This window comes from Pleurodeles waltl, chromosome 6 (assembly GCF_031143425.1).
Source record: "Pleurodeles waltl isolate 20211129_DDA chromosome 6, aPleWal1.hap1.20221129, whole genome shotgun sequence".
Classification (NCBI taxonomy): domain Eukaryota; kingdom Metazoa; phylum Chordata; class Amphibia; order Caudata; family Salamandridae; genus Pleurodeles; species Pleurodeles waltl.
The window spans coordinates 197,888,705-197,912,699 of NC_090445.1; the positions used below are offsets into that span (position 1 = coordinate 197,888,705).

At 44.7% G+C, this 23,995-nt stretch overlaps 1 protein-coding gene across 3 annotated transcripts in view; it reads right to left on the reverse strand.

Moving 5' to 3' along the window:
- The window catches only part of FAM117A (family with sequence similarity 117 member A), a 161,961-nt gene that overhangs the window by 28,341 nt on the left and 109,625 nt on the right, over window positions 1-23,995 (reverse strand). For 2 of the 3 annotated variants that reach the window (XM_069237800.1, XM_069237801.1), the window contains exons 4-6: window positions 17,804-17,905; window positions 17,328-17,456; window positions 11,768-11,972 (exon numbers count right to left, since the gene is read on the reverse strand). In XM_069237800.1, coding sequence (XP_069093901.1) covers window positions 11,768-11,972; window positions 17,328-17,456; window positions 17,804-17,905 — 436 coding nt within the window. The remainder of the gene's footprint in view (window positions 1-11,767; window positions 11,973-17,327; window positions 17,457-17,803; window positions 17,906-23,995) is intronic. The other variant, XM_069237802.1, reaches the window with a different exon arrangement.

The following is a 23,995-nucleotide window of genomic DNA, read 5'->3' on the forward strand; positions in this document are numbered from 1 at the left end:
CTGTTGTTATGGTCCACGGGGCTGGCTGTTGAAGAAACGAGAGACCGATTGAGAGATGATGCTTTTGAGACCACCACTTGAGGGTTTTGATCATTATCGGAGTTATTTGTATCTGGTCTTCGAAAGTTCCTGATACTTGAAGCCATTGACGGTTTAGCTGCTCCTGCAAGGGGCGCATCTTTAGCCGACACAGAGGGATCAGAGGTATGCATGAAGACATCATGCCCAATAGTGATTTGAAGAGGCGGACTGTAACCTTTCGTCTTTTGTGTATGAAACTCCCTAGGGTTAGTAACCTTTGTTGTCTCTCTAACGTGGGACATGCCATGCCGGATTCCGTGTTCAGTTTTGCTCCCAGAAAAGTAATACTGCGTACTGGTAGAGGGTTGGACTTCTCCCAGTTGATCGTGAATCCGAGATTGGTCAGTAAGGAAACGCACTTTCTTGTTGACTTGTGTGCTCCTGTGTAAGTCTTTGCCTTTATTAACCAGTCGTCTAAGTATGGAAAGACCTGGTGCTTTCTTCTCCTGAGAAAGGCTGCCACTGGTGCTAGGCATTTGGTAAATATTCTTGGGGCTGATTTGAGCCCGAAGGGAAGGACGCGATATCGATAATGGCTCCCGGCTACGGTAAATCTCAAATACTTTCTGTGGGCAGGGTGGATTGGTATGTGGAAGTATGCGTCCTTGAGGTCTAGCGATGACATAAAATCTCTTTGATTGAGACGCAGAAGGACGTCTTGCAGGCTGATCATTCGAAATGATTGCTTCTTTAGGTATACATTTAGTTGCCTTAAATCGAGGATCGGTCTCCAATCCTTCCACTTTTTTCGAATGATGAAGAACCTGGAAAAAAAACCTGTTCCTCGTTGATCCCGAGGCACCTTCTCTATAGCTCCCTTGAGAAGGAGCTTGTAGACCTCTTCTTTGAGTTGTTGAGGATATCTTGAAGGAGTCCTGCGGGGAGGGTTGGAGGGAGGTTTCTGGACAAATTCTAAAGTATGGCCCAGTTCCACTAATTGTAGGACCCACTTGTCTGACGTAATGGTTTGCCATTGACTGAGAAATAAGGAAATTCTTCCGCCCAGGGTGACAGGAGGAGGACTGGGCGTAGCCGGCGCCTCGAAAACATCAGGTTCTACGAGCTGAATCTTTAGCTGGGCGGGTTGAGCGTCCACGGCCTGCCGGTCTACTATAGGCTGGTTGAGTCGGTTGTCTTTGGGAGTAGTATGGCCGATATTGTTGTGAAGATGATGGATAGGAAGAGTATCTCTGTTGTTGATATCCCCCTCTGTAAGAGGGCTGGCCACGCCCCCTAGGACGAAAGGACGATTTTCGATATTGCAGGGTCCCTAATGACCTTGCCGTGTCCGTTTTAATTGACTGTAGGGCTTCTTCCACATGTTTCCCAAATAGCGCTTGGCCATCAAAGGGTAAGTCTAGGATTTTATTCTGGACTTCTGGACGAAATGAGGTGGCTTTGAGCCAGCCCTGTCTTCTTAATACAGCAGCACCTGCAAGCTGTCTGAAAGCAGTGGTCGCTATATCCATTGCACAGTCTATAAGCTCTGCAGACGTGCGTTGACCCTCTTGTACAGTCTGATTTGCCTCTGATTTTACGTCTTCCGGCAGTTGATTAATAAAAGGTGCAATATCCGCCCAAAGCTGTCTGTCGTATCGAGACAAAATAGCCAAGGAGTTGGCAGCTCTAAGCACTAGGCTGGCCATAGAGGAGAATCTTTTTCCTATGTTATCTAGCCTCCTACCCTCCTTATCTGGGGGCGCGGAAATCGGAGCAGAAGGATTTTTTGATCTTCTTTGAGCCGCTTGAGCTACTACTGAATCTGGAGGAGGATGGCCTGTCAAGCATGTTGGGGCATCATCAGGAGCTTTGTATTTCTTATCCAGACGTGGTAAAACTGCTGTGACTGTTGCCGGATTAGTCATGACTTTAAGGCCTTCTTCCCACAGGTAGTTCACCATCGGGATAGAGCGCACAGTTATGGAAGGGCTCTTTAAAATCATAAAGGAAACAATCTGTTTGCTTCGTAGGTAGCGGTAATGCAAAAAGCTTGGCTGCCCTCTCTAAGATTGTGAAAACCTCCAATGTCTTCAGGTGGAGACTCCACCTTCGAATGAGGAGAAGATGGAGCAGGAATAACATACGCGTCCCACTCTGAGTGAGTATCTATGAGCTCTCCTTCCTCCTGATCTCCTTCTGAAATGTCAGTGTCTTGGGGAATTGTCATGTCCGGGGTGGCCACATCTGTGAGATGCAAAGACGTTGGTCTTTGATGTGGAGTAGAAGGACCAGAAATGGGCGATGGAGGCTGTTCTCCTTGTGGAGGAAACCTTCTGTTGTAATCCACCAACATGGCTCTAAGGCCAGTAAGCAGGTCGGAAGGGATATATGTTCCCTGTTGATACTGCTGATGCTCCAAGGAAGCCTGGGGATCATAAGCTTCCTCATATTCCTCCTCTTCCTGGTATTTTACATTCAATTCAGAGGGGCTGTGGGCTGTTTCAAAAGGCCCATCTTCATCTGAATCTTCATCTCCCTCCAAAAGATGTACTGGTACCAGGGAGGATACCTTACTAGGTGAAGTGTGGGTTGGAGTTAATTTTTCTGTTCATTTTTTAATATTTTTCCCTCGTCGACGACGTGTAAATTGACTTTGTCGTAGACGGTGCCGTCGACGCTGGACGCACCGTTATTTTAATAGAAGCAAGCTTCGCCGACGAGTCTACCGTCGACGAAGTCGTCAACGACAGTAAAGCTGACACTGACATCAGCGCCGTCGAGGATGACGAGGTGTAGACGGTCGTCGACGCGGATGTCGTCGTTGCAGTTCTCGTCGACGGTGGTGTACTCATCGACGATGTCGCCGACGGAGCCGTTGACGATGGAAAACCTAAAAGTAGCTGTTGTCGTCGGCAATGCGCCCACCGACGGTACCGTCGACGGGGACTCCGTCGACGAGGCCTTTTTTCCAGTCACAGAGGATGGCTTTTTGAAAGGCACAGATGAGGATTTCCTGTGCCTCTCAGAACTGGAAGAATGTTTTTTCCCCTCTTTACTTGAGAGCTTAGTTGGGGAAGAAGATGGGCTGCGACCCTTATAAGACCCTGAAGCAGTCTTTTTGAGGGCTTTCCTTGAGGTTTGTGAGGGAGATCTATAGCGTGATCTTGCCCTTTTAGTTGATCTCTTGGATGTTGATGATTCCTCACTCTCAGAATCAGAAACTGGATCCTTCCTATGCTTCAGTTTCTGCAGCCATATTAGTAATCTGCCTTATCTATCCTTTAAGGTCTTAGAAGAAAAAGTACGGCAAATCTTACAGTCCTTGGCTGAATGATCTGGATAGAGGCAGTAAATGCAATCTTGATGAGGATCTTCAGAATGAAGTCTTTTCTTCCCACAAGTCTTGCAGTCTCTAAAGAGACTTTTCTTTTCCTTGTCAGACATAGTTGAAAAATAGCTGACAAATCCAAATAAATGAGTTTCTCTGAGAGAAAAAGAGCTGAATAAAGGTGTGAAAACAGAGCAGAGCTCTGAGGAGACTCCCTAGCACGACGTGCGGAAGAAAATCTGAGGTGCTAGAGCTTCTCTCAGGAGGTTCTGAAGGGTGCTGTCGCCTGATTGGTGGAGGATCAGGTTTGGTCCTTTTCACAAAATGACTCTGATAGACTATCAAATTGAAGAGGCCTAGGGCCTTTTTCTCTTCAATATGTTTTAACATTACTTATGAAAATTGTACCGGGACTCCCATCTCGACGACGGGGAATGATTCAAGCATGTGAATCTATGAAAGTTCCAATACTGGAGTAAACACCCATGCTCGATTTACATAGCTACCTTCATGTTACCACCAACCAATCTCCCTATACTTTAACACAAAAGTGACATACTATCTCTTCACGCACTCATCTGCCCATCTGAATACGTAGTGTATTACACTGAGCTCTTCAACAATGATCTGTAATAGCAGGTAGCAGAATTGAGCACCACTGCTCATTAAGAGCATTGTAGTATCTGGACACTCTCACAACGAAAAGCATAATTCATGAAGCAATGATTTATTATTTTTTTTTTTTTTTTGGAGGGGGCATGTTGAGGCAGAGGGGGGAAAGAGACCAGACACAAATGTTTATGTTGTGGTTTATGAAACTTCCTATTGAATGTTGAAGCAGCATTGTATACTTTAAGCATAAATAATGTATATAGTCCAGCATGTTGTCTCAAAAAGACAACATTAATGTCAGTAGAAAAAAAGTAAGCTTATTGTTAATTTACTCTACTATAATGAACACAGTTTCATTTTTTTGCTAAAATCTCACTATGTTTGTTTAAAAACAAATACAGAGGAATTTATACAATTCACAGATTGGTGCATAGCAAAGGACCTCTGTACATAAAAATCTTTTAACCATCAGAGGGTGTCAAAGACAGGTGCCTTATGACTAACAAAGCAGGTCAACATCTTGATATGTGAGCCACTTAATGCAAACATGGTACGTAATACTGCTTTCGTCAAACATGTTTCTTTCACATCTGACGCGCTCCTAATAAAACTGGAAAGATACAGTGTACATTGTAATGATCAGTTTCTCACCAAGAAATATTAATTTAATAGGTACAGAGGTATTATCCCAACAACTGCTAACTTTTACATTGGGATACAATTAATAAAAAAATATTTTTAAGGACGACAGAACCATCTGAGATGGCTATGCAAATGTTTCTACTCTGTATAACGTTAATTGAGCCGCTATCAAAACTCGGCTAATAAGTAGTGGCAGACTATAAATGTTATGTTATTCATTTCTGTAAGAAAGTACCTCTTTTTAACATGGTCAAACCTACTTTTTGTTCTCTGGTACGGATGATGATCGGTAGTGCACTGGGTCGCTGATAACCAGGCCCCAGTGCCAGTGTTCTTTACCTAACACCACAACAAATGCTCAGTTGTGACCCAATTGGCAAAGACTTTAGCACCCTTCTGGGATGTGGAATTCCTCCCAATAGCAGGATGCCCAGGAAATATTGTTTGGGGTCAAGGACAACAAGATTTCAGGTTTATTTTGTTCTTGTGACACGTAGACCCATCCCCCTATAGGACAAACCCTTTGGCTGCCAATTTAAAGTGCCACATTATGGAGCAGGGAAGGGAATTGTCTGCAATTGGGGTAATAGTTCTGTCCACTTTAATGTTGCTTAATCTTGTATTTCTGGTTCATTAATGCAAAGCCTATATTATTAGGGTGAGCACTGTAAATAAATGTAAGCTTGGCCTGCACTACTGAGAGTGGTTTAAGTTATATTAAAAAAAAAAGTGTACACACGTTTAAACACAGTTTTAACAATATGAGGCTATGTATAATGCTCCCAGAATGCTCGGCTTAAATGCAAATATTTGCAGAAGCTTTAAAGCTAGATTGACGATTCTTTGCTTTCAAAAGAAAAGGTTCACTAAAAGATGAAACTAGGGGGGGAAAAAAAAAAACATTTTGCTTAACTACTGTGAAATTTTAGGTACCATTTCTTTGAAGTATTATTTAGTAAAATGTGTTATGTAGGCTAGTATTTCCCCAAAAAATGTTCATAATGGAAAGTCACTGTAACCAGTTTCAATACGATTAATTCAAATGAATATAAGCAAGCATTGGCAAAACCATTAGGTCCAACATTGGAGGTCAGTCTTGATTTTCAAAGTGTGTTTTGTTTTGGCTTAGCTTTTAGAAAACTATCATTGTGGGAGTTCCTGGGCCCTCACTACTGTAACAAACATTGGCAAAAAGCATAAATATTTTTTGGTCTTAAAAAAAAAAAAAAAAAAAAAACACACACATTTCCATAACAATTCCTAGCATTTAAAACTATTTTGTGTGCCGATATGCTGCTTCTGAAAAAGCAGATTACGATCACTCATAGTAAAGCCAGCCGATGGATGGAAGGAGAGATAGAATTTTAAGGTCTTGCTTAACGCCGGACTTAATTAGGGGTCTTCTTCTCACAAAAGTGCACTCATGGTATATGTCTTTGCATTAGTGCAGATTTGCGTATTTCATAAAGATTTAGAGAAATAGACCAGGAAATCCTACTCCTAGAAAATATTTGTGAACTGTAATTTAGCACAAGCAAATATGCATGTGTAGATTTGCTCATGCGAAAATCTGTTGAGTATTTACAAGTTCACTTTTCCTCCAACCACTTTCTTCCCAACCCTGGAAGAAGTTTTACGTCCCACCTTTATCTAGAGTAAATTTCCAAACTTTCTCAGTATGGGAAAAGATCATAGAAGGATTGGAGAACTCTTAAAGATCTCAAGTTAAGTAGGTTTGAATAGACTCAAAAGGGCATTCTAAACCTGCAACTATTTGCTTAATGCTACCTCAAGCCCCAGTATGTAGATCTGCAGAAAGATGGTAAAATAAGGAAATTGCTAGTATTCAAGCCCTGGCAATAGCAGAGATTGCTGCCATGATTTGTTGCCACACTACATGACACCAGTGGGACAAGTAGTTTTTTTTTTTTTTCTTTTTTTTACAGGACAAGTAGATTTATGAAGCAACCTGCCCCATCGACAAGTAGATATTACATTAAATTCCACACCCCTGACCCTTGCAAGTCTCTGGTAAGTGGTACCCCTGGAGCCCAGGGCATGGGTACTAAAGGGTCCCTAAGGGCAGCAGCATGTATTATGCCACCCAAAATGACCCACACCCAAACAGCATGCAGACTACCATTGCAGGATACATGAAGTGGCCCAAGCCATTCCACAAACACAACATTGGCCACTCCCTGTGTGCAATGCCCACTGCATGTAATATATATGCAGGTCATCCCTACTGCAGGCCTTAGAGCACTAAGGCAGAGTGCATTATATTACATGAGAGAGAGAACATGTGCAAAAGCAGATGTAACCCTGTGATGCCTAGTTCTATTGCTAGACATTGCAAGTGTTCAGGGAGCCATTTTAAGACCATGTACTGGGCAGTGGTCATTACGAGCTACCTAGCTACTGGATGGCTTCACTGATAATACTGGTGTTTGGTATCAAACACCTCATCTTAATAAACCCATACTCATGACAGTATCAGATTTATTATGACATGCACCTTAGAGGTGCCCCCTGTATCCCTATTAGTCACTTAGTGTGCTGACTGACTGGTATAGTCAAGCCTGCCACCACAGACTAGTTTCTAGCCCCCCTGCATGTGAGAGCCCTGAATTGAGTATTTAGATGCCCTCCCCACCCCCCGACACCAGACCGACAGATTAGACTACCTGGGAACTGAAGAAGGACAAACAAGAACCAACACTGCAAGAACTGAGGACCTGCACAGAAACTGGCTCGTCCTGCGGCTGTGCATCCTCCCCAGCACTTGGAAGCCTGCCCAGCACTTAAACAATCATCTACCATCTCCTTGGGGTAGAGAAGCCACCCCCCTGCATCTGCACGCACCGACTGCAGCTGCTCAGTACTCCATGTTGTTGGCCATTGGGCTCATTGAGGGAGCAACACTTCAGAAGGTGATTTTTGAGGCTCCGTAAAAGGTCAGCCCCACCTCTGAGAGTTTCGAGACACTAGACATTCCAGGAGCCCCCTGCACCAATACCCCGAGTACCAGGGCGCCTGCACCAGCCAAGGCTCGTTTATCGTAAAGACCAAACACAACCACCTTGAAAACTGACCTGCCCAACGAGGGACTTCAGAACCAACAAGGCTCACAGAGAAAGTGTCCCTGCTGTTGTGCTAACTTACAGGTCGAACCGAGAACTGTGAGGGCCTCAAACACACGTGGACAGCTGGCCAACCACCTCTGCACCCAAGCCCCGCAGCCCACACTGACTACCCTTGTAGCTTCCACCGGACTTGTCTCCAAGTCCACTCCTGGCCGTGGTTTCAGATGCCCATTGCTTTCTACGGTGTAGGGCTTGAGGCTACCAACCCGTTCAGCACCTCTGCACCCGGACACACCAGGGCAGGTATATTGAAAACCACTTAATGTCCTATAGGGCACTCCCTTGAGCTTTGACTGAGAGTGTATATATGATAAGATTACTGCGTTTGAGGCTCACGCCTCAAACTGTTGTGTTTTCTTGTAAAATTCATAACTCCAAAAGTACTTACCTGAATTTATTGATCTTAGCATCTAAACATATATTTTTTAAAAGGTATCCTTGTTATAAATTGGTCTTGTTTTTTATTTTATTTTTAAGTGTATGTATCATTTATTGACCTTGTGTGCGCGCAACAAATGCTTAACACTCCCCTCTGATAGGCCTAAACTGCTCGCTTGACCAAACTACCACAAATAGAGTACTTGTGATTATTAAAGTAAGCACTGTAAACCAGATAGCGCTCGTCTGGACATTTTGGATGGTGTGCCCCTACATTGGCCCACTACATAAAAAGCCAGCTTCCTACAGTTACTTGTTGCTCATCAAGTCTTCTGGGGTTAATAGCAGTCAGGTTTTTCTTGGTTACAGTGTATTGCACTCTGGCTGCAGGGCAAGCTATTGAGTAGTCCTCCGTTTCATCTTCAGGTTCTTTGGGGACAATGTAGGCATTCCAGGTAGCACTTTCTTTAGTTTGGGCGTTTGTTGTTCAGTAAGAAAGGTTATGTTGAGGTTTAAATTGTTCTATTGCTGAAGTTTAAAGTGAGCACTGTGTACATTTCACGTATCCTGTTCTTTTTCAATTGAAGAAGGCTCTGGGTTGCCAAGTCATACTGGATACTACTACCTTTGTATGTATTAACATTATGCTCACATGTTAATGTCACACATATATATATAGATTAATTAATGTGAAACAGGTGAATGTGTATTGTAACCTTTAGGGAATTGCAACAAAGTATGCCTTTGAATGAAGTCCAATATTAAGCTTCCTCATCCAAACATTTGACCATTTTTTGTGGTTGACTCACTATATGAACGTTAAAAGTTGTTTGTGCTGAAATATTTATACTGTTACTCAATGGGTTAGCTGAATCTTTGTTAAACTTTCAGCATTCACCCAGACAAAAATGCATGTCCAAATGTATTATCTGTATCACGTCTGCATCACCATTTTCTGACTTCAGTTCATAAGAATAAAATGGTAATAAACTGTGGAATAAATACAACAACCATAACCCCTAATTGAACATAGTAACTCCACCTGGTGAAAGTAATATAAAAGGTGTAAATGTTGCAAATTTATGTAGTGGCCTGGCAGCAAACGCATTAAGCTCCTGTGCTGCAATCGTGAACATCCTCACTATCACTTTCAATGAAGCATCCAACCAATAAGGAAGATTTGTGTTTATCGTTGCTGTACACACTTTGCAAAACTTTAGGATGGAGTGCCTTGCTGTGGATAATCATGTCCAAAGTGTTTTGATCACTGATGATATACTGTGCTCCTCATGCCAAAAGAACTACATGGAGATCAATACGCAAAGTTTATTATAACAAAACAAAAAGTAAGCTAACGTATATTTTGGCCAATGATAGAAACAAAATGGCTAAATGCTTTATTTTTCTGAAGCACAGATTATGCAATACGTGCAATACAACTGTAGCACTTTTTCTGCTAGATCACCGATTTGTCTTTTGTAATTCCTGCAGCCTAGTGATGTTATTACTGCATATATTTTTAAGGTAAATGTTTATTAGAACATGGCTGAACATCAAAATACGATTCATGAACTAAGCAATTTACATTCTTTATTTTCTTAGTTTTTTTTTTTTTTAAATTCACCCTAGATTCAAGCTTGCAGTCAGTTTAGAAATATGATTACTTATATTCTTTATAAAGAACAAAACATGCACGTTGGTATGTGTCATGGTATCTTCTTTTGAAGATAAGCACTACTTTTATGCATAAAATATGATACTACGTTGACAATGTGGGTGAAGCGCAGTCAAAATTTGAAAGGAATTCAGCATCTCGCTTATGGTAAGTATAGGCACAATGAATATCTGACTGGAAACTCCCATTACATGCCCTCATACCCTGATTCAAAGTTATGATAAAAGCTGAATTGCGGAAGTTGGCACTGATAAAGGTTTACTTTCCAGTAAGGATATAGCTCTGGCTTCGTCTCAAAGACCAATTGCTGACTCTAGGCTGTCTAGGGGCTCACAAGTAGTATTAAAGTCTCCAGCAATTGTAAGTGAAGGAGTACTATCTGGTCTGCAGAAAGACGATTGTTAAGTAATTATAATGTAGGTGACTGTTACGTTGAACCGAACAACCGTAAACATTATGCAAGTCAGGCCTACTGCCATTTCTGCCCCTTTAGGACAGACCAAGAATATCAGTGATTTCACTCTCCAATTTCTTTCTGGATAAGTAGGGCATATTTTTAACCCAGATAAGAAGGCCACCAGAAGGACGCCCAGCCTTAGATAGTACTGCCTCAGTACTAAAGTTGGTGTAGCTCGGCCAAACATTTTTCCCTACTCTGGTCTCCTCCAGGATTATGGCATGTTGGTTAATAAAATGACCCTATCTGGGTCAATAACTTTCCCTCAGAGGCCCACAATATTCCAGGACAGCAACAGAAGGGAAGGCAATGACAGGTTTACCGTAGAACCGGAGAACAGAAAGGGGACAGCTTGGAGATAGATGTTCAAGAATGCAAGAGGCAGGTTATTTGCATGTTGGTTCTGAGGAAGGGTGGCGGTAGAATGCACGATGGATAGATGCGATGGATTAAGTGGATTATTTGGGCTGGCAGGAGTGCTCGTGGTATCATGATCAATGTACGGGGGAATTGCGTTCCCTCGATCTCCCTCCCCACATGACTGGAATTCCTGCAGAGAGGCAGAGTGCCGAGACAGGGACCGCAAACCGCTGTAGCTCAACTCCTGGTTGGCAGGGGTGGCATTTGTTATCCCAGGGCCTCACGAGGGTCTACACTGTTTATGAAAATACCCCAGTGGCACAATACCAATACCGGAGCCAGCACCCTTCGACTGTCTTCTGGCCCTGCTAACAATTAGGCGCTCGGCAAGACTAGGGTATTTACAGTTAAACACAATGCAGTCTGTTTTGTTGCTTGACCGATGGACCAACCCACCTGACCCTCCTTACAAACAGGATGTTCTCGGATTCATGGGTGTCAGTCTGTACTGTGAGACAGCCAACGGCAAACCCTGCTTTTAAGCTCATAAGTTGTTAATTCACTAGTAGAGGTTAAGTGTGGCACATCTGGCAGTATGGCCACATAGGGGCAATAGTCGGATGGGAGACTGAGTCGGGACGAGTTGAGAAAATGCTGCGGCTTGTCTTTGGATACAGGAGATTGTCTCCTTAGATAGGTTCCTCTTCCTCTCAGCCCATTAGTGTGCTGGGTCCCCCTGACCTTGTATCAGTGAACCAAGAACTGGAAGTCTGTTGGGTAGTTGAACCAGGGTCAATGCAGGCTGTTCCAGTCAATACTGATCGGGAAGCTACAGTAGTGAGGGGGTTCACACTGATGGTTTAAGATTTGCCTGGGTGGTGATCGGGGATAAGGTCCTATTGACCTGTGGGTAATCGAGGGATTGTAGAAGCTAGAGTACTACAGATTCCACTTTGCATAACCTATCAATCAATGGTAGTGGTACTATTACAGCATCCCTAAGTGTCAATCATCCAGTCACTGTAATCCCTATAGCATGATCTCATTTGGTACATTCTTCACATATCACGTAGCTCCGGAGGATTCTAGAGATGCAAACAAGTGTGCAAAATAAAGTGCTCCCTAACAGACCTGCAGATACAAGGACTCACCTTTGTCCTGCGGATCCAACAAAGACTGTAGTGACACATTTTGGGTCCCTTCTAAGCCAGCTCTTGTTGGGCTTGGGGGAAGGCGGAGAGGGGCAGATGGAGACAGTGGAAATACAAGGCCGCTGAACTCCATGGAGAGAAGGGAGAGGTCGCTGCAACATCTCTGGGGAACTGGTGCCCGATGTCCATCTGGAACATCCAAAACCTATTGAGAGGAGTACAAGTTGCATTTATGATTTTTTTATTTGTTTTTATTTAGTTAGTGTTTTAAACATTGTAAGGCTTACTCTCATTAACAGGTACAGGCCAATACTTAAAGTAGTACCAATAGAGGGGGCTTCTTTGGTCACAGGGCCTGAGCACATTTGAGGCAGCCCATATTCTTTCAGTTTGTCCCAAATGGTGAATAGTGCCACTTAGTAGGTCAGTACAAATGTACTGTTTTTAGTTATTTAAAACCATAACAATATGCCTTAAAAACCATACAAAATTCAAAACAGGATTAAATCAGATGAAATTCAGTAAATCAGTACAGCCTAGTGACCAATAAGCTGATTAAAGTTAGGCAGTATGTGGTATTCACAGAAATTGTGGCGCTGTGCAGCTATGTTGGACAAGGTAGGCGAGCAGTCCAAGCGCTCATTAAAATCATAAAGTGCAGGATGTGGCTAATAAGATGCCAGTCATGCCCAGTCCTCACGGATCCTGGCCTGGTTGCAACAACCCAGCTATTCGGCAAGGGCGGGCAGCAGCTATGGCTCAAGTTCATGTCGGCAGCTGTGCCTTTTTAAATGGAGCTTGAATTCAATAATGTGAGCTTCCCTAAGAAATTTCATACATCTAGCTGAAAGCTGGACATCAGCACCACTCAGGCAGTCGGTAAGCGCTTTGTTGCCCTGGGTAATGCCCGGGCACCTGAATACAGGTTTTAGCCAGTAGCACCATAGACTCTTGAGGGCGGGACAGAGGCAGATGACGTGCAGCAGCAACTCTGTTCTGAAATTACACAGACGACAGTTATACTCTGATGAGCCTTTTAAATGCCCAAATCTGTAGGTTTTCAGTGGGATTAAGCCAAGTCGCAGCCTAATAAAATCTTTTTAAAGTGCCAGTTTAATCGGGCTGGATACGTATGAGGCTTTCCCCAGGTCACAAGAGAGCAATTCACATAGGTCGGCATGCGTTTTTTGAGCACTTCCTCTTCTTTCGACTATTTTTGCGTTTTTGGGTAGCATTTTAGAAGTTAGTTGTGTGGCAGATTGTGTTCCAAGATATTCTTCTCTTTCAAATATTTAATCGCAGATCTCATCTTAGACTCCCATCTGAATGTATCTTCCTGAACGCTACACCACTTAGTTAAAACTTGCTGATGAAATGTTTGGGTCATAGAAAAGAAAACAGATGCTCAAACTATTGGCAGGGGTAAACTAACTCCTGTGTTTGAAATATGCCCTACTAACGCTAACACTAGCAGTGCATTTTCTTTCTTTAAAAACAGTGCCCCATTTATCACTCTCGCACAGACGGAGGGAATACTTTGATGAATGATATGCTAGACTCCACCCTCCGAAGGCTGTCGTCTGAACCATCATCCGCTTAGTCACCAGTCAGGTCATAAAAGTTCTGCCTCGGCTTCCCCTGCCAATATCTATTAAATTCAAAATTGATTCCGCACGAAAAGGCGGTGTAGTCAATAAGGTTGTAATGTAGTGTCCGGGGAGAAACCAGCTGTTTCCACACTACCCGACTAGCAAAGAAGAGCCAACAAGGACTCAAACTAGCAATCATTTCCTACTCCGGAACGATTACCTCTGTGCCAAAGACTGGCCTGTCCTGGTTTCGCCATTCCGGCCCTTTTTCCACCGCCTGCTAGTATAATTCCCAGTACACATCCCCTTATCAGAATTTAGTATCGGGGAACAGAACACCTTATCGCGCAGTGTAGCTTGAATTACTGATAAACGGACACTTTAGCACATCTGTGTATCCTCCTACTATATATAGCACTGCTTGACCAGCATTAAAAGCAGCCGTAAGTAAAATTAATTTAAATACAGGCTTTTGCAATGCAGAGGACGGCTGTATACAATGCAATGTTCAGAGATTGAAATTCTAATAGTGATTCTACAAATGTAAAGCATTTGATGCTTGAAAGATAAAATAAAAAGGGCTAAAACCCACTCTTTCTCATATACAAATAGAAAATATGGTTAATGTCGGAAGAATTTTGCTCATTATCAATAAGTTTGGAAAGCCAAAAGAAACAAGCAGGCATAATCCAGGAGCAACAGGTTAGGTGACGGTAGACTCCAATTCTAAACTCAATATAGGGACATAAAGGGTTTTGAGAAGTGAATTCCCCAATTGCAAGGGAAACCTGGGGCTTTTTGTTGTAGGCGGGAGGTAACAAAGGCGACAACCGTACATATTCTGCAACTACCCGATTCCAACCATTATTACCAACTAACTGGAGCTTGGGCATCAGCAATGTGAAAAGCTGAATTAAAATAGTCTGCTGGAAACAGAATATTGACGCATGCATCAATATTTTATTTCCAGTAGATTATGGTAGGTGGCCGTCTCTTGGAGGTAGGCATCTTGTGCTGACACATTAACTGGACAGCTGGAGAAGTGTGGTTTAAATCACAGCTGCCCTTATAGGTTGGTCAAATGATCCAAGTTGGGTAAACAATTATTTTAAAAAATCTCGGCACGTGCACAAAGGTGACCTTGCACATATGACCTTCAGATATTAGTCTTCAGATAAAACGTTCAGGTCATCTGATTTTATGAAGCAAACTGAGCTAAAAAAACAAATTAATCTGCAGGTTAATTAACACACATTGGAGATTCCTGCATCAGCACCCTAGAAGTTAGGGTAAAGCTGATCCATTCCTCTGCTTAAGCTTCAATACTATTTATTGTAAAAGTACTCTGATTGCTCCCTGCAAACCAGAGAAACTGCTATGTCTTTCAATGTCGTGCTGACACTGGTGCTGAATCCACTATTTGCTAAAGCAGAGTAGAATTTGCTAGAGTGTCACCAGATGAATAAAAGAATAAAGGCTTGCTTTGAAGAAACAATAATTTAACCTACTTGACTTTCCTAAAGACGCACCCATATATAAACTCCATCTGTCACAACTTCTAACACTAGCAAGATTACACAGTTAGTACCAACTAATTGAACCTGCAGGTCACAAGGTCAATCTAATCAAATCAAATCATTAACATTTATAAAGCGCGCTACTCACCCGTGCGGGTCTCAAGGCGCTAGGGGAAAGGGGGGGTTACTGCTGCTCGAATAGCCAGGTTTTTAGGAGTCTCCGGAAAGCGGGGTGGTCCTGAGGCTGGTGGGGAGGGAGTTCCAGGTCTTGGCAGCCAGGAAGGAAAAAGATCTCCCACCCGCCGTGGAGCGGCGGATGCGAGGGACGGCAGCGAGTGCGAGACCAGAGGAACGGAGGAGGCGGACGGGGACGTAGAAGCTGATGCGTCGGTTGAGGTATTCCGGTCCCTTGTTGTGGAGGGCTTTGTGTGCGTGGGTGAGAAGTCGAAAGGTGATCCTTTTGCTGACTGGGAGCCAATGCAGGTGTCTCAGGTGTGCGGAGATGTGGCTGTTGCGGGGTAAGTCGAGGATGAGGCGTGCCGATGCGTTTTGAATGCGTTGCAGGCGATTTTGGAGTTTGGCTATGGTCCCGGCGTAGAGGGTGTTGCCGTAGTCCAGGCGGCTCGTGACGAGGGCGTGGGTCACGGTTTTTCTAGTGTCGGCGGGGATCCAGCGGAAGATCTTGCGGAGTATGCGGAGGGTGAGGAAGCAGGCGGAGGACACGCCGTTGACTTGCTTGGTCATGGTGAGAAGAGGGTCCAAGATGAAGCCGAGGTTGCGGGCGTGGTCTGCGGGGGTCGGTGCGGTGCCGAGGGCCGTGGGCCACCAGGAGTCGTCCCAGGCGGACGGGGTGTTGCTGAGGATGAGGACTTCAGTTTTTTCAGAGTTCAGCTTTAGGCGGCTGAGCCTCATCCAATCTGCGACGTCCTTCATACCCTCTTGTAGGTTGGTCTTGGCGCTGGCGGGGTCCTTGGTGAGGGAGAGTATAAGTTGGGTGTCGTCGGCGTAGGAGGTGATGATGATGATGTCGTGCTTGCGAACGATGTTGGCGAGGGGCTCATGTAGACATTGAAGAGTGTCGGGCTGAGCGATGAGCCTTGAGGTACGCCGCAGATGATCTTGGTGGGTTCTGAGCGAAACGGAGGGAGGTAAACTCTTTGGGAACGGTTTGAGAGGAAGGAGGCGATCCAGTCCAGGGCCTGGCCTTGGATCCCGGTGGAGCGGAGGCGGGTGATTAGGGTGCGGTGACAGACGGTGTCGAAGGCAGCCGAGAGGTCGAGGAGAATGAGGGCGACTGTTTCACCGTTGTCCATTAGGGTTCTGATGTCGTCAGTGACTGAGATGAGGGCGGTTTCCGTGCTGTGGTTGGTTCGGAATCCGGTTTGTGAAGGGTCGAGCAGGTTGTTGTTTTCCAGGAAGGTGGTCAGCTGTTTGTTGACGGTCTTCTCTATTACCTTGGCTGGGAAAGGCAGAAGAGAGATGGGGCGGAAGTTTTTCAGGTCGCTCGCGTCAGCCGTAGGTTTCTTTAGTAGGGCGTTGACTTCGGCGTGTTTCCAGCATTCGGGGAAGGTAGCAGAAGAAAAAGAAGAGTTGATGACGGTCTGGAGGTGTGGGGGCGATGTCGTCGGCTTTGTTAAAGATGAAGTGAGGGCAGGGATCCGAAGGGGCGCCGGAGTGGATAGAGTTCATGATGGATTTGGTTTCTTCAGTGTTGATGTGGGTCCAGTTGTTGAGGGTAATGGCCGGGGGTGCGGGTTCGGTGGTGTTATGGGGGTGTTATGTTATCAGCCCACCTGTCTGTGGCATTAGGAATTAGAACTATGCAGTGGAATAGTAGCTTGATATACAATTGCATAAAACGTCCTGCATGTACCAAGACACACACAGACACAAAAGTTAAGCATGTGCGCCAAACCGCTTGCCAAACCTGCTCTTCAAGGCTTATCTAGTCTTCCAATGAGTGGATTACAATAAATGGCTGAATTCCAACCTCCCAAAAATGTGGGGTTTACTGTTGGAGCAGAGCAAAACTTTAACACACACAAACGTTAAACACGGCACTGTTTCACTCTTCTGCTGCTATCTCTTGCGATTATGCTGCAGTCTCTTGAATTCTGTAAAACGTTTGCCTTATACACATACAAAAAGATTCATTCTGTGTATGACAAAGCTCTGCTACATTCACTCTCCCTGTGAAAGTCTTTCCCCCCAAAACACCCTTTGTCCTCGGCGGTGGTGACCTCTCCCCAGTGCACATCACACTGTTTCTCTCTGTTCCCCACAGTCACGCCCTCAACACACTTAAAAATTCTGAAGAATGACATGAAGCCTTTTTTTAAAAAAAAAAGCAATGCCATCCTGAAGATCTATGGTACCGATTTCTATTGAGGTACTATCTTCCTCTGCAGTTTTGCTCAATTAATCAGAATTTCCAACTACACTCATGTAACACACCCGCAGAAGCTCCTGCTCTCCCATCTCCTTCACAAACATGTCCTCCAGCTCCTGATCTTCTAGGCTGCGGTGACGACGCACGCGATGTCGGATAAATGGAGAAGTTCCAGGGCATGAGGGGGGAGAGTCCTGCAACAGAAGGCCAGTATTCAGATGGGACACTTGAAAGCAGCACATAAATATTGAGAGAATATTAAACATGGTCCAGAAGAAGGAAGCAAAAACGAATAATAGGCAGTCAGTTCAGACCAAAGTGCTAGCTGAGCACAGTAACTGAATTAACAACCTGGACACACACATACACCCCCAGCCCCTTCCTGTCAGCCCCCAGCCCCAACACACACACAGACACTTTGGCTCAACCATCAGATCCTCTATCCTACTTCACAGCCCACCCACACAGTGTCTACGTTTGCGGACATGTAAAAACAGTCCTAGGCTGTGGTCCAGATATCAAATAAACCACGTGAACCTACCCGTGGGACCCCAAGGGTGTGATCTCCCAGAACAGGCGAGCAGTTGGCTTGACTGGCTTGACTGAGCTTGGTCTTCTGCAACTGTTGCTTTACCTTCACAACCTAGGGCAGACAAAGCGTAACGTCTGAGCACAATCCAGTCAATAAAACAAGAGGCAAAAAACAAACACCTCTCCTTTCCAACTAATATGCAGTAACGACTTTCCATCCACACTTTACAATTCAAAAACCTAGGGAGAAATTGGTTCAGGAGGGGTTGGTGGGTAAAGCCTGCAATACGTACACAGTGCACCATGCACTATCCACTGACAGGCACCACTTCATTTTCTCTATTTTATAGGACAATTCCTTAGCTGAAAGGCTCATGGCCATTGAGGAGAGCTGTGCAGCAAAGAAATCCATCCTTTTCTTACAATATGGATTAATTTTTAAGGCAGTGTTTGAGATATTTCAGTGCTACACCACAGATTACACGCACCTTAGAAAGTCAGAAATCACAGTGATGTTTCCACCCGATACTCGGATGTATGGAGCAGAGTAGAGACATATAGTTGAACACTTAAAAAGAAGGGAAAGGGTAAATGCAGAGGTGAGGGCAAATTATTATAGACTTTAGGACTCGGGGAGTTCACAACCCTCGTTTTGTTTTGCTCCACCACTTATACGAGTCACAGTGCATGTGGATTGAAGTGGCATGCATGGAGGCAGGTGAAAGAAGGGAAAAATATGTTTTGGAGAAGTAAGAAGCTACGAAAGACGGTTTGCAATGACTCATTAAAGAGTCGGATTTAGAAGAGGTAATGGCTTACCTCCTCAGTCAGTCAATTAATGAAGGAAATGCTCTGAAATTGCGTTTTGGGTGACTGATGTGGTCATATATTGCCTGGCTTGCTGCAAGCCTGATTCGCAGTACAATTTATCAAAAATGGGAGAGCGTTTAGAAGGAAAAAAAAAAAATGGTTGAATGTTCGATGGGGTTGTGAGGAGTGGAGTAGGATCTCAGTGGGTTGAAGGTGGTCAAGGTCTGCCTTGGTTTAAAAAAAAAAAATTGGACCCTGTGGTGGGTTTCGCCCTGCTGACATACTCCGAGCCTCCAGACAATATGTTCCTCATTATCTCTACTGGGAGACTGTTAACCTAAGCCAGATCAGTTGGCTGGCTCTGACAGATGTGTTTAAAAGTTTAAATGTGCTTATTAAGAAGGGCCATTTGTTTAGGAGACCTACCAGTTATAGATAAGGTAAAAGTAAGGGTTTATGCCAACGTAAAGTTTATTGCGATAATACTGGGAAAAGTTTGTGGTCGATAGAACAATATTTAACTGGCAATCAGAACTGCAGATCTGTTTCTCAGCAAAGGATCATGATAAACTAATTCCCGGGCCTAGTGGTAGCAAATGACATCTTCAAAGTGTTTGTTTAAAACTTATCTAGACTTGAAGCGCTTTATATGAGCATCAGTTACACTATACAAGGATGTGGCGTCCTTCCCAGCCGGGTTCTCATAAATGAACAAACCACACAGAGCTATTTCTTACATGTTTTTATTGCTCCGTGTGTGACTGCTATCTCAACATTCTAAACATGAAATCTATTTACCACACCTGAACACTTGTGTCACAGTTCTATGGCATCCATCAAAACCAAAATAGTTCAGGCACTAATAACTCACAAGACACAACATCTCCTCCGTTGTTAAATAAAGAACGTACACATTTTTCTTTATACATTTTCTCATAATGTAGGGACAGAAACAGTCAAAGCGCTTTCTATTGTTTCACTCGAACCAGCCTCATCTCAGACGGCAGGAACTGGCGAATGACCAAGAAGATGCATGAAATGTGAAGAATCTTGCGTAATGGACTTTTCAGGACGGTGGACAGTCACAATGTGTCCCTTTCTGGTCACAACCTCAAATGGTTCTGCATCAAAAGGAGTATCAGATTTCAGTTTCATTGGTTGTCGTACCAATACTCATTTTCCTTTGTTGAGCACAATATTTTTGGCTCATCAATGCTTGTCAGCATACATCATCTTTATTTAGCAGCACAAATCCTTTTGACTGAGTTCACCATCTATTGTAGATCCCTTTGCTGAATGGTACATTGGGGTATCTTCATCGCCATGGCTCTGCCGAACATCAAGGTGGCAGGACTTCCATCTGTGACTGAATGAGATGTCGATTAGTAAGCTTGAAGAGTAGCATGGAGAACTGATTTCAGGCTGAGCTTCTGCAACTTAGCATGCTGGACAGTCATTTTAAGTGTGCTCATAAAAAGCTCAACAACGCCATTTGCTGGGGGCCAAAGCGGTGTGCTCTTCAGATGCTTCATACTGAGATGATAAAGAAAATGTCAAAATTCAAATGTTGAAAGGTGGACCATTGTCTGACTTTAAAATGGATGGCTCTCCCCATGCTGAAAAAATACCTTATAATCTCTGAATGACTTTTTCCTGAGTAACTGAAGAGAGGTCTTCCACTAAAACGTGAATATTCATAAACATCAGGCGATGTCCACTGTTAAGTGGACCAAAGAAACCAACAGCTATTTATTCCCAGCAAATTTTGTTAAATCTGACATATTTAAGTATGTTGTGCGTTTCTAGAAGATGTGCAATTGCACAATTGACTGCCTTTCAATTCTCTTTTTACACTTTGATCAAGATGAGGAAAACAATCTCAACCTGTAGGAAGTTGGCTCTGTATGTGCTATTTCAAAGTAAGGAATAGCATGCACAGAGTCCAAGGGTTCCCCTTAGAGGTAAGATAGTGGCAAAAAGAGATAATACTAATGCTCTATTTTGTGGTAGTGTGGTCGAGCAGTAGGCTTATCCAAGGAGTAGTGTTAAGCATTTGTTGTACATACACATAGACAATAAATGAGGTACACACACTCAGAGACAACTCCAGCCAATAGGTTTTGTTATAGAAAAATATCTTTTCTTAGTTTATTTTAAGAACCACAGGTTCAAATTCTACATGTAATATATCATTTGAAAGGTATTGCAGGTAAGTACTTTAGGAACTTTAAATCATAAAAATTGCATGTATACTTTTCAAGTTATTGACAAATAGCTGCTTTAAAAGTGGACACAGTGCAATTTTCACAGTTCCTGGGGGAGGTAAGTGTTTGTTAGTTTTACCAGGTAAGTAAGACACTTACAGGGTTCAGTTCTTGGTCCAAGGTAGCCCACCGTTGGGGGTTCAGAGCAACCCCAAAGTCACCACACCAGCAGCTCAGGGCCGGTCAGGTGCAGAGTTCAAAGTGGTGCCCAAAACACATAGGCTAGAATGGAGAGAAGGGGGTGCCCCAGTTCCGGTCTGCTTGCAGGTAAGTACCCGCGTCTTCGGAGGGTATACCAGGGGGGTTTTGTAGGGCACCGGGGGGGACACAAGCCCACACAGAAATTTCACCCTCAGCAGCGCGGGGGCGGCCGGGTGCAGTGTAGAAACAAGCGTCGGGTTCGCAATGTTAGTCTATGAGAGATCTCGGGATCTCTTCAGCGCTGCAGGCAGGCAAGGGGGGGATTCCTCGGGGAAACCTCCACTTGGGCAAGGGAGAGGGACTCCTGGGGGTCACTTCTCCAGTGAAAGTCCGGTCCTTCAGGTCCTGGGGGCTGCGGGTGCAGGGTCTCTCCCAGGCGTCGGGACTTTGGATTCAAAGAGTCGCGGTCAGGGGAAGCCTCGGGATTCCCTCTGCAGGCGGCGCTGTGGGGGCTCAGGGGGGACAGGTTTTGGTACTCACAGTATCAGAGTAGTCCTGGGGTCCCTCCTGAGGTGTTGGATCTCCACCAGCCGAGACGGGGTCGCCGGGTGCAGTGCGGCAAGTCTCACGCTTCTTGCGGGGAGCTTGCAGGGTTCTTTCAAGGCTGCTGGAAACAAAGTTGCAGCCTTTCTTGGAGCAGGTCCGCTGTCCTCGGGAGTTTCTTGTCTTTTCGAAGCAGGGGCAGTCCTCAGAGGATGTCGAGGTCGCTGGTCCCTTTGGAAGGCGTCGCTGGAGCAGGATCTTTGGAAGGCAGGAGACAGGCCGGTGAGTTTCTGGAGCCAAGGCAGTTGTCGTCTTCTGGTCTTCCTCTGCAGGGGTTTTCAGCTAGGCAGTCCTTCTTCTTGTAGTTGCAGGAATCTAATTTTCTAGGGTTCAGGGTAGCCCTTAAATACTAAATTTAAGGGCGTGTTTAGGTCTGGGGGGTTAGTAGCCAATGGCTACTAGCCCTGAGGGTGGGTACACCCTCTTTGTGCCTCCTCCCAAGGGGAGGGGGTCACAATCCTAACCCTATTGGGGGAATCCTCCATCTGCAAGATGGAGGATTTCTAAAAGTTAGAGTCACTTCAGCTCAGGACACCTTAGGGGCTGTCCTGACTGGCCAGTGACTCCTCCTTGTTGCTTTCTTTGTTCCCTCCAGCCTTGCCGCCAAAAGTGGGGGCCGTGGCCGGAGGGGGGCGGGCAACTCCACTAAGCTGGAGTGCCCTGCTGGGCTGTGACAAAGGGGTGAGCCTTTGAGGCTCACCGCCAGGTGTCACAGCTCCTGCCTGGGGGAGGTGTTAGCATCTCCACCCAGTGCAGGCTTTGTTACTGGCCTCAGAGTGACAAAGGCACTCTCCCCATGGGGCCAGCAACATGGCTCTAGTGTGGCAGGCTGCTGGAACCAGTCAGCCTACACAGATAGTTGGTTAAGTTTCAGGGGGCACCTCTAAGTTGCCCTCTGTGGTGTATTTTACAATAAAATGTACACTGGCATCAGTGTGCATTTATTGTGCTGAGAAGTTTGATACCAAACTTCCCAGTTTTCAGTGTAGCCATTATGGTGCTGTGGAGTTCGTGTAAAACAGACTCCCAGACCATATACTCTTATGGCTACCCTGCACTTACAATGTCTAAGGTTTTGTTTAGACACTGTAGGGGCACAGTGCTCATGCACTGGTACCCTCACCTATGGTATAGTGCACCCTGCCTTAGGGCTGTAAGGCCTGCTAGAGGGGTGTCTTACCTATACTGCATAGGCAGTGAGAGGCTGGCATGGCACCCTGAGGGGAGTGCCATGTCGACTTACTCATTTTGTTCTCACTAGCACACACAGGCTTGTAAGCAGTGTGTCTGTGCTGAGTGAGGGGTCTCTAGGGTGGCATAAGACATGCTGCAGCCCTTAGAGACCTTTCTTGGCATCAGGGCCCTTGGTACTAGAAGTACCAGTTACAAGGGACTTATCTGAATGCCAGGGTGTGCCAATTGTGGATACAATGGTACATTTTAGGTGAAGGAACACTGGGGCTGGGGCCTGGTTAGCAGGGTCCCAGCACACTTCTCAGTCAAGTCAGCATCAGTATCAGGCAAAAAGTGGGGGGTAACTGCAACAGGGAGCCATTTCTTTACACAACCTCAAGGAGCTTGTTCAGGGGCAGCACTTCTTCGAGGTACTTCGTGAGCTATTTCAATTACTTTTCGTCACAGACTCTTTGGCATGACAATTCTCGAACCTCGCACGACAATACCTTCTTGAGTAAAGGACAGTTCAACTCTTACATTTGTAAATTTCTGGTAGACAGTCATGTGTGAGAGGTTGAGTGTTCTATTTCCAGAATTGATGTGCAATAATGTCTTTGCTTGTTGCAGCAATCATTTGTTCCAATGAAATAGCAGCAGGAGTATTACACTTTATGATTACATTAATGTAGGCTTCAGCCGCTTTGCAAGGGGTACTTTGACACTGTAGTAGCACTCGTGAATAGTCGTCAGCATGGTTTTGTTCCTTCTCTGGTCGGTGCACAATATTGTAGTCATATTTCTGTAGTGGCAACCCCAACGTTCAATTCTAGGAGGCATCTTGACTTTTGGATTGCCAAAGATGGTGAGCAATGCTTGGTGATCTGTTCTTAGAGTGAAAGGATCTCCATACAAATACACATGGCAATGTCCACAAGCCCAAATAACTCCTAAGCTTTCTTTTACAAGTTGCGAATAAGTAAGTTCAGTTTGTGACAAATGTCTACTGGCATAGGCTTCAATATGCCTTCTAGCATTTGGGTGTCCATTGTGTTGGGCAAGGATGGCACCTAACCTGACTGGGCTGGGATGAAGAACAACCTCTGTATGGATCTTTAGATCAAAGTAGGCAATTTCACTGGCGTTCTCAATTGCATGCTTGACTTTCTTAAACCTTTGTTCACATTCAGGTGACCAGTAAAATAAAGCAG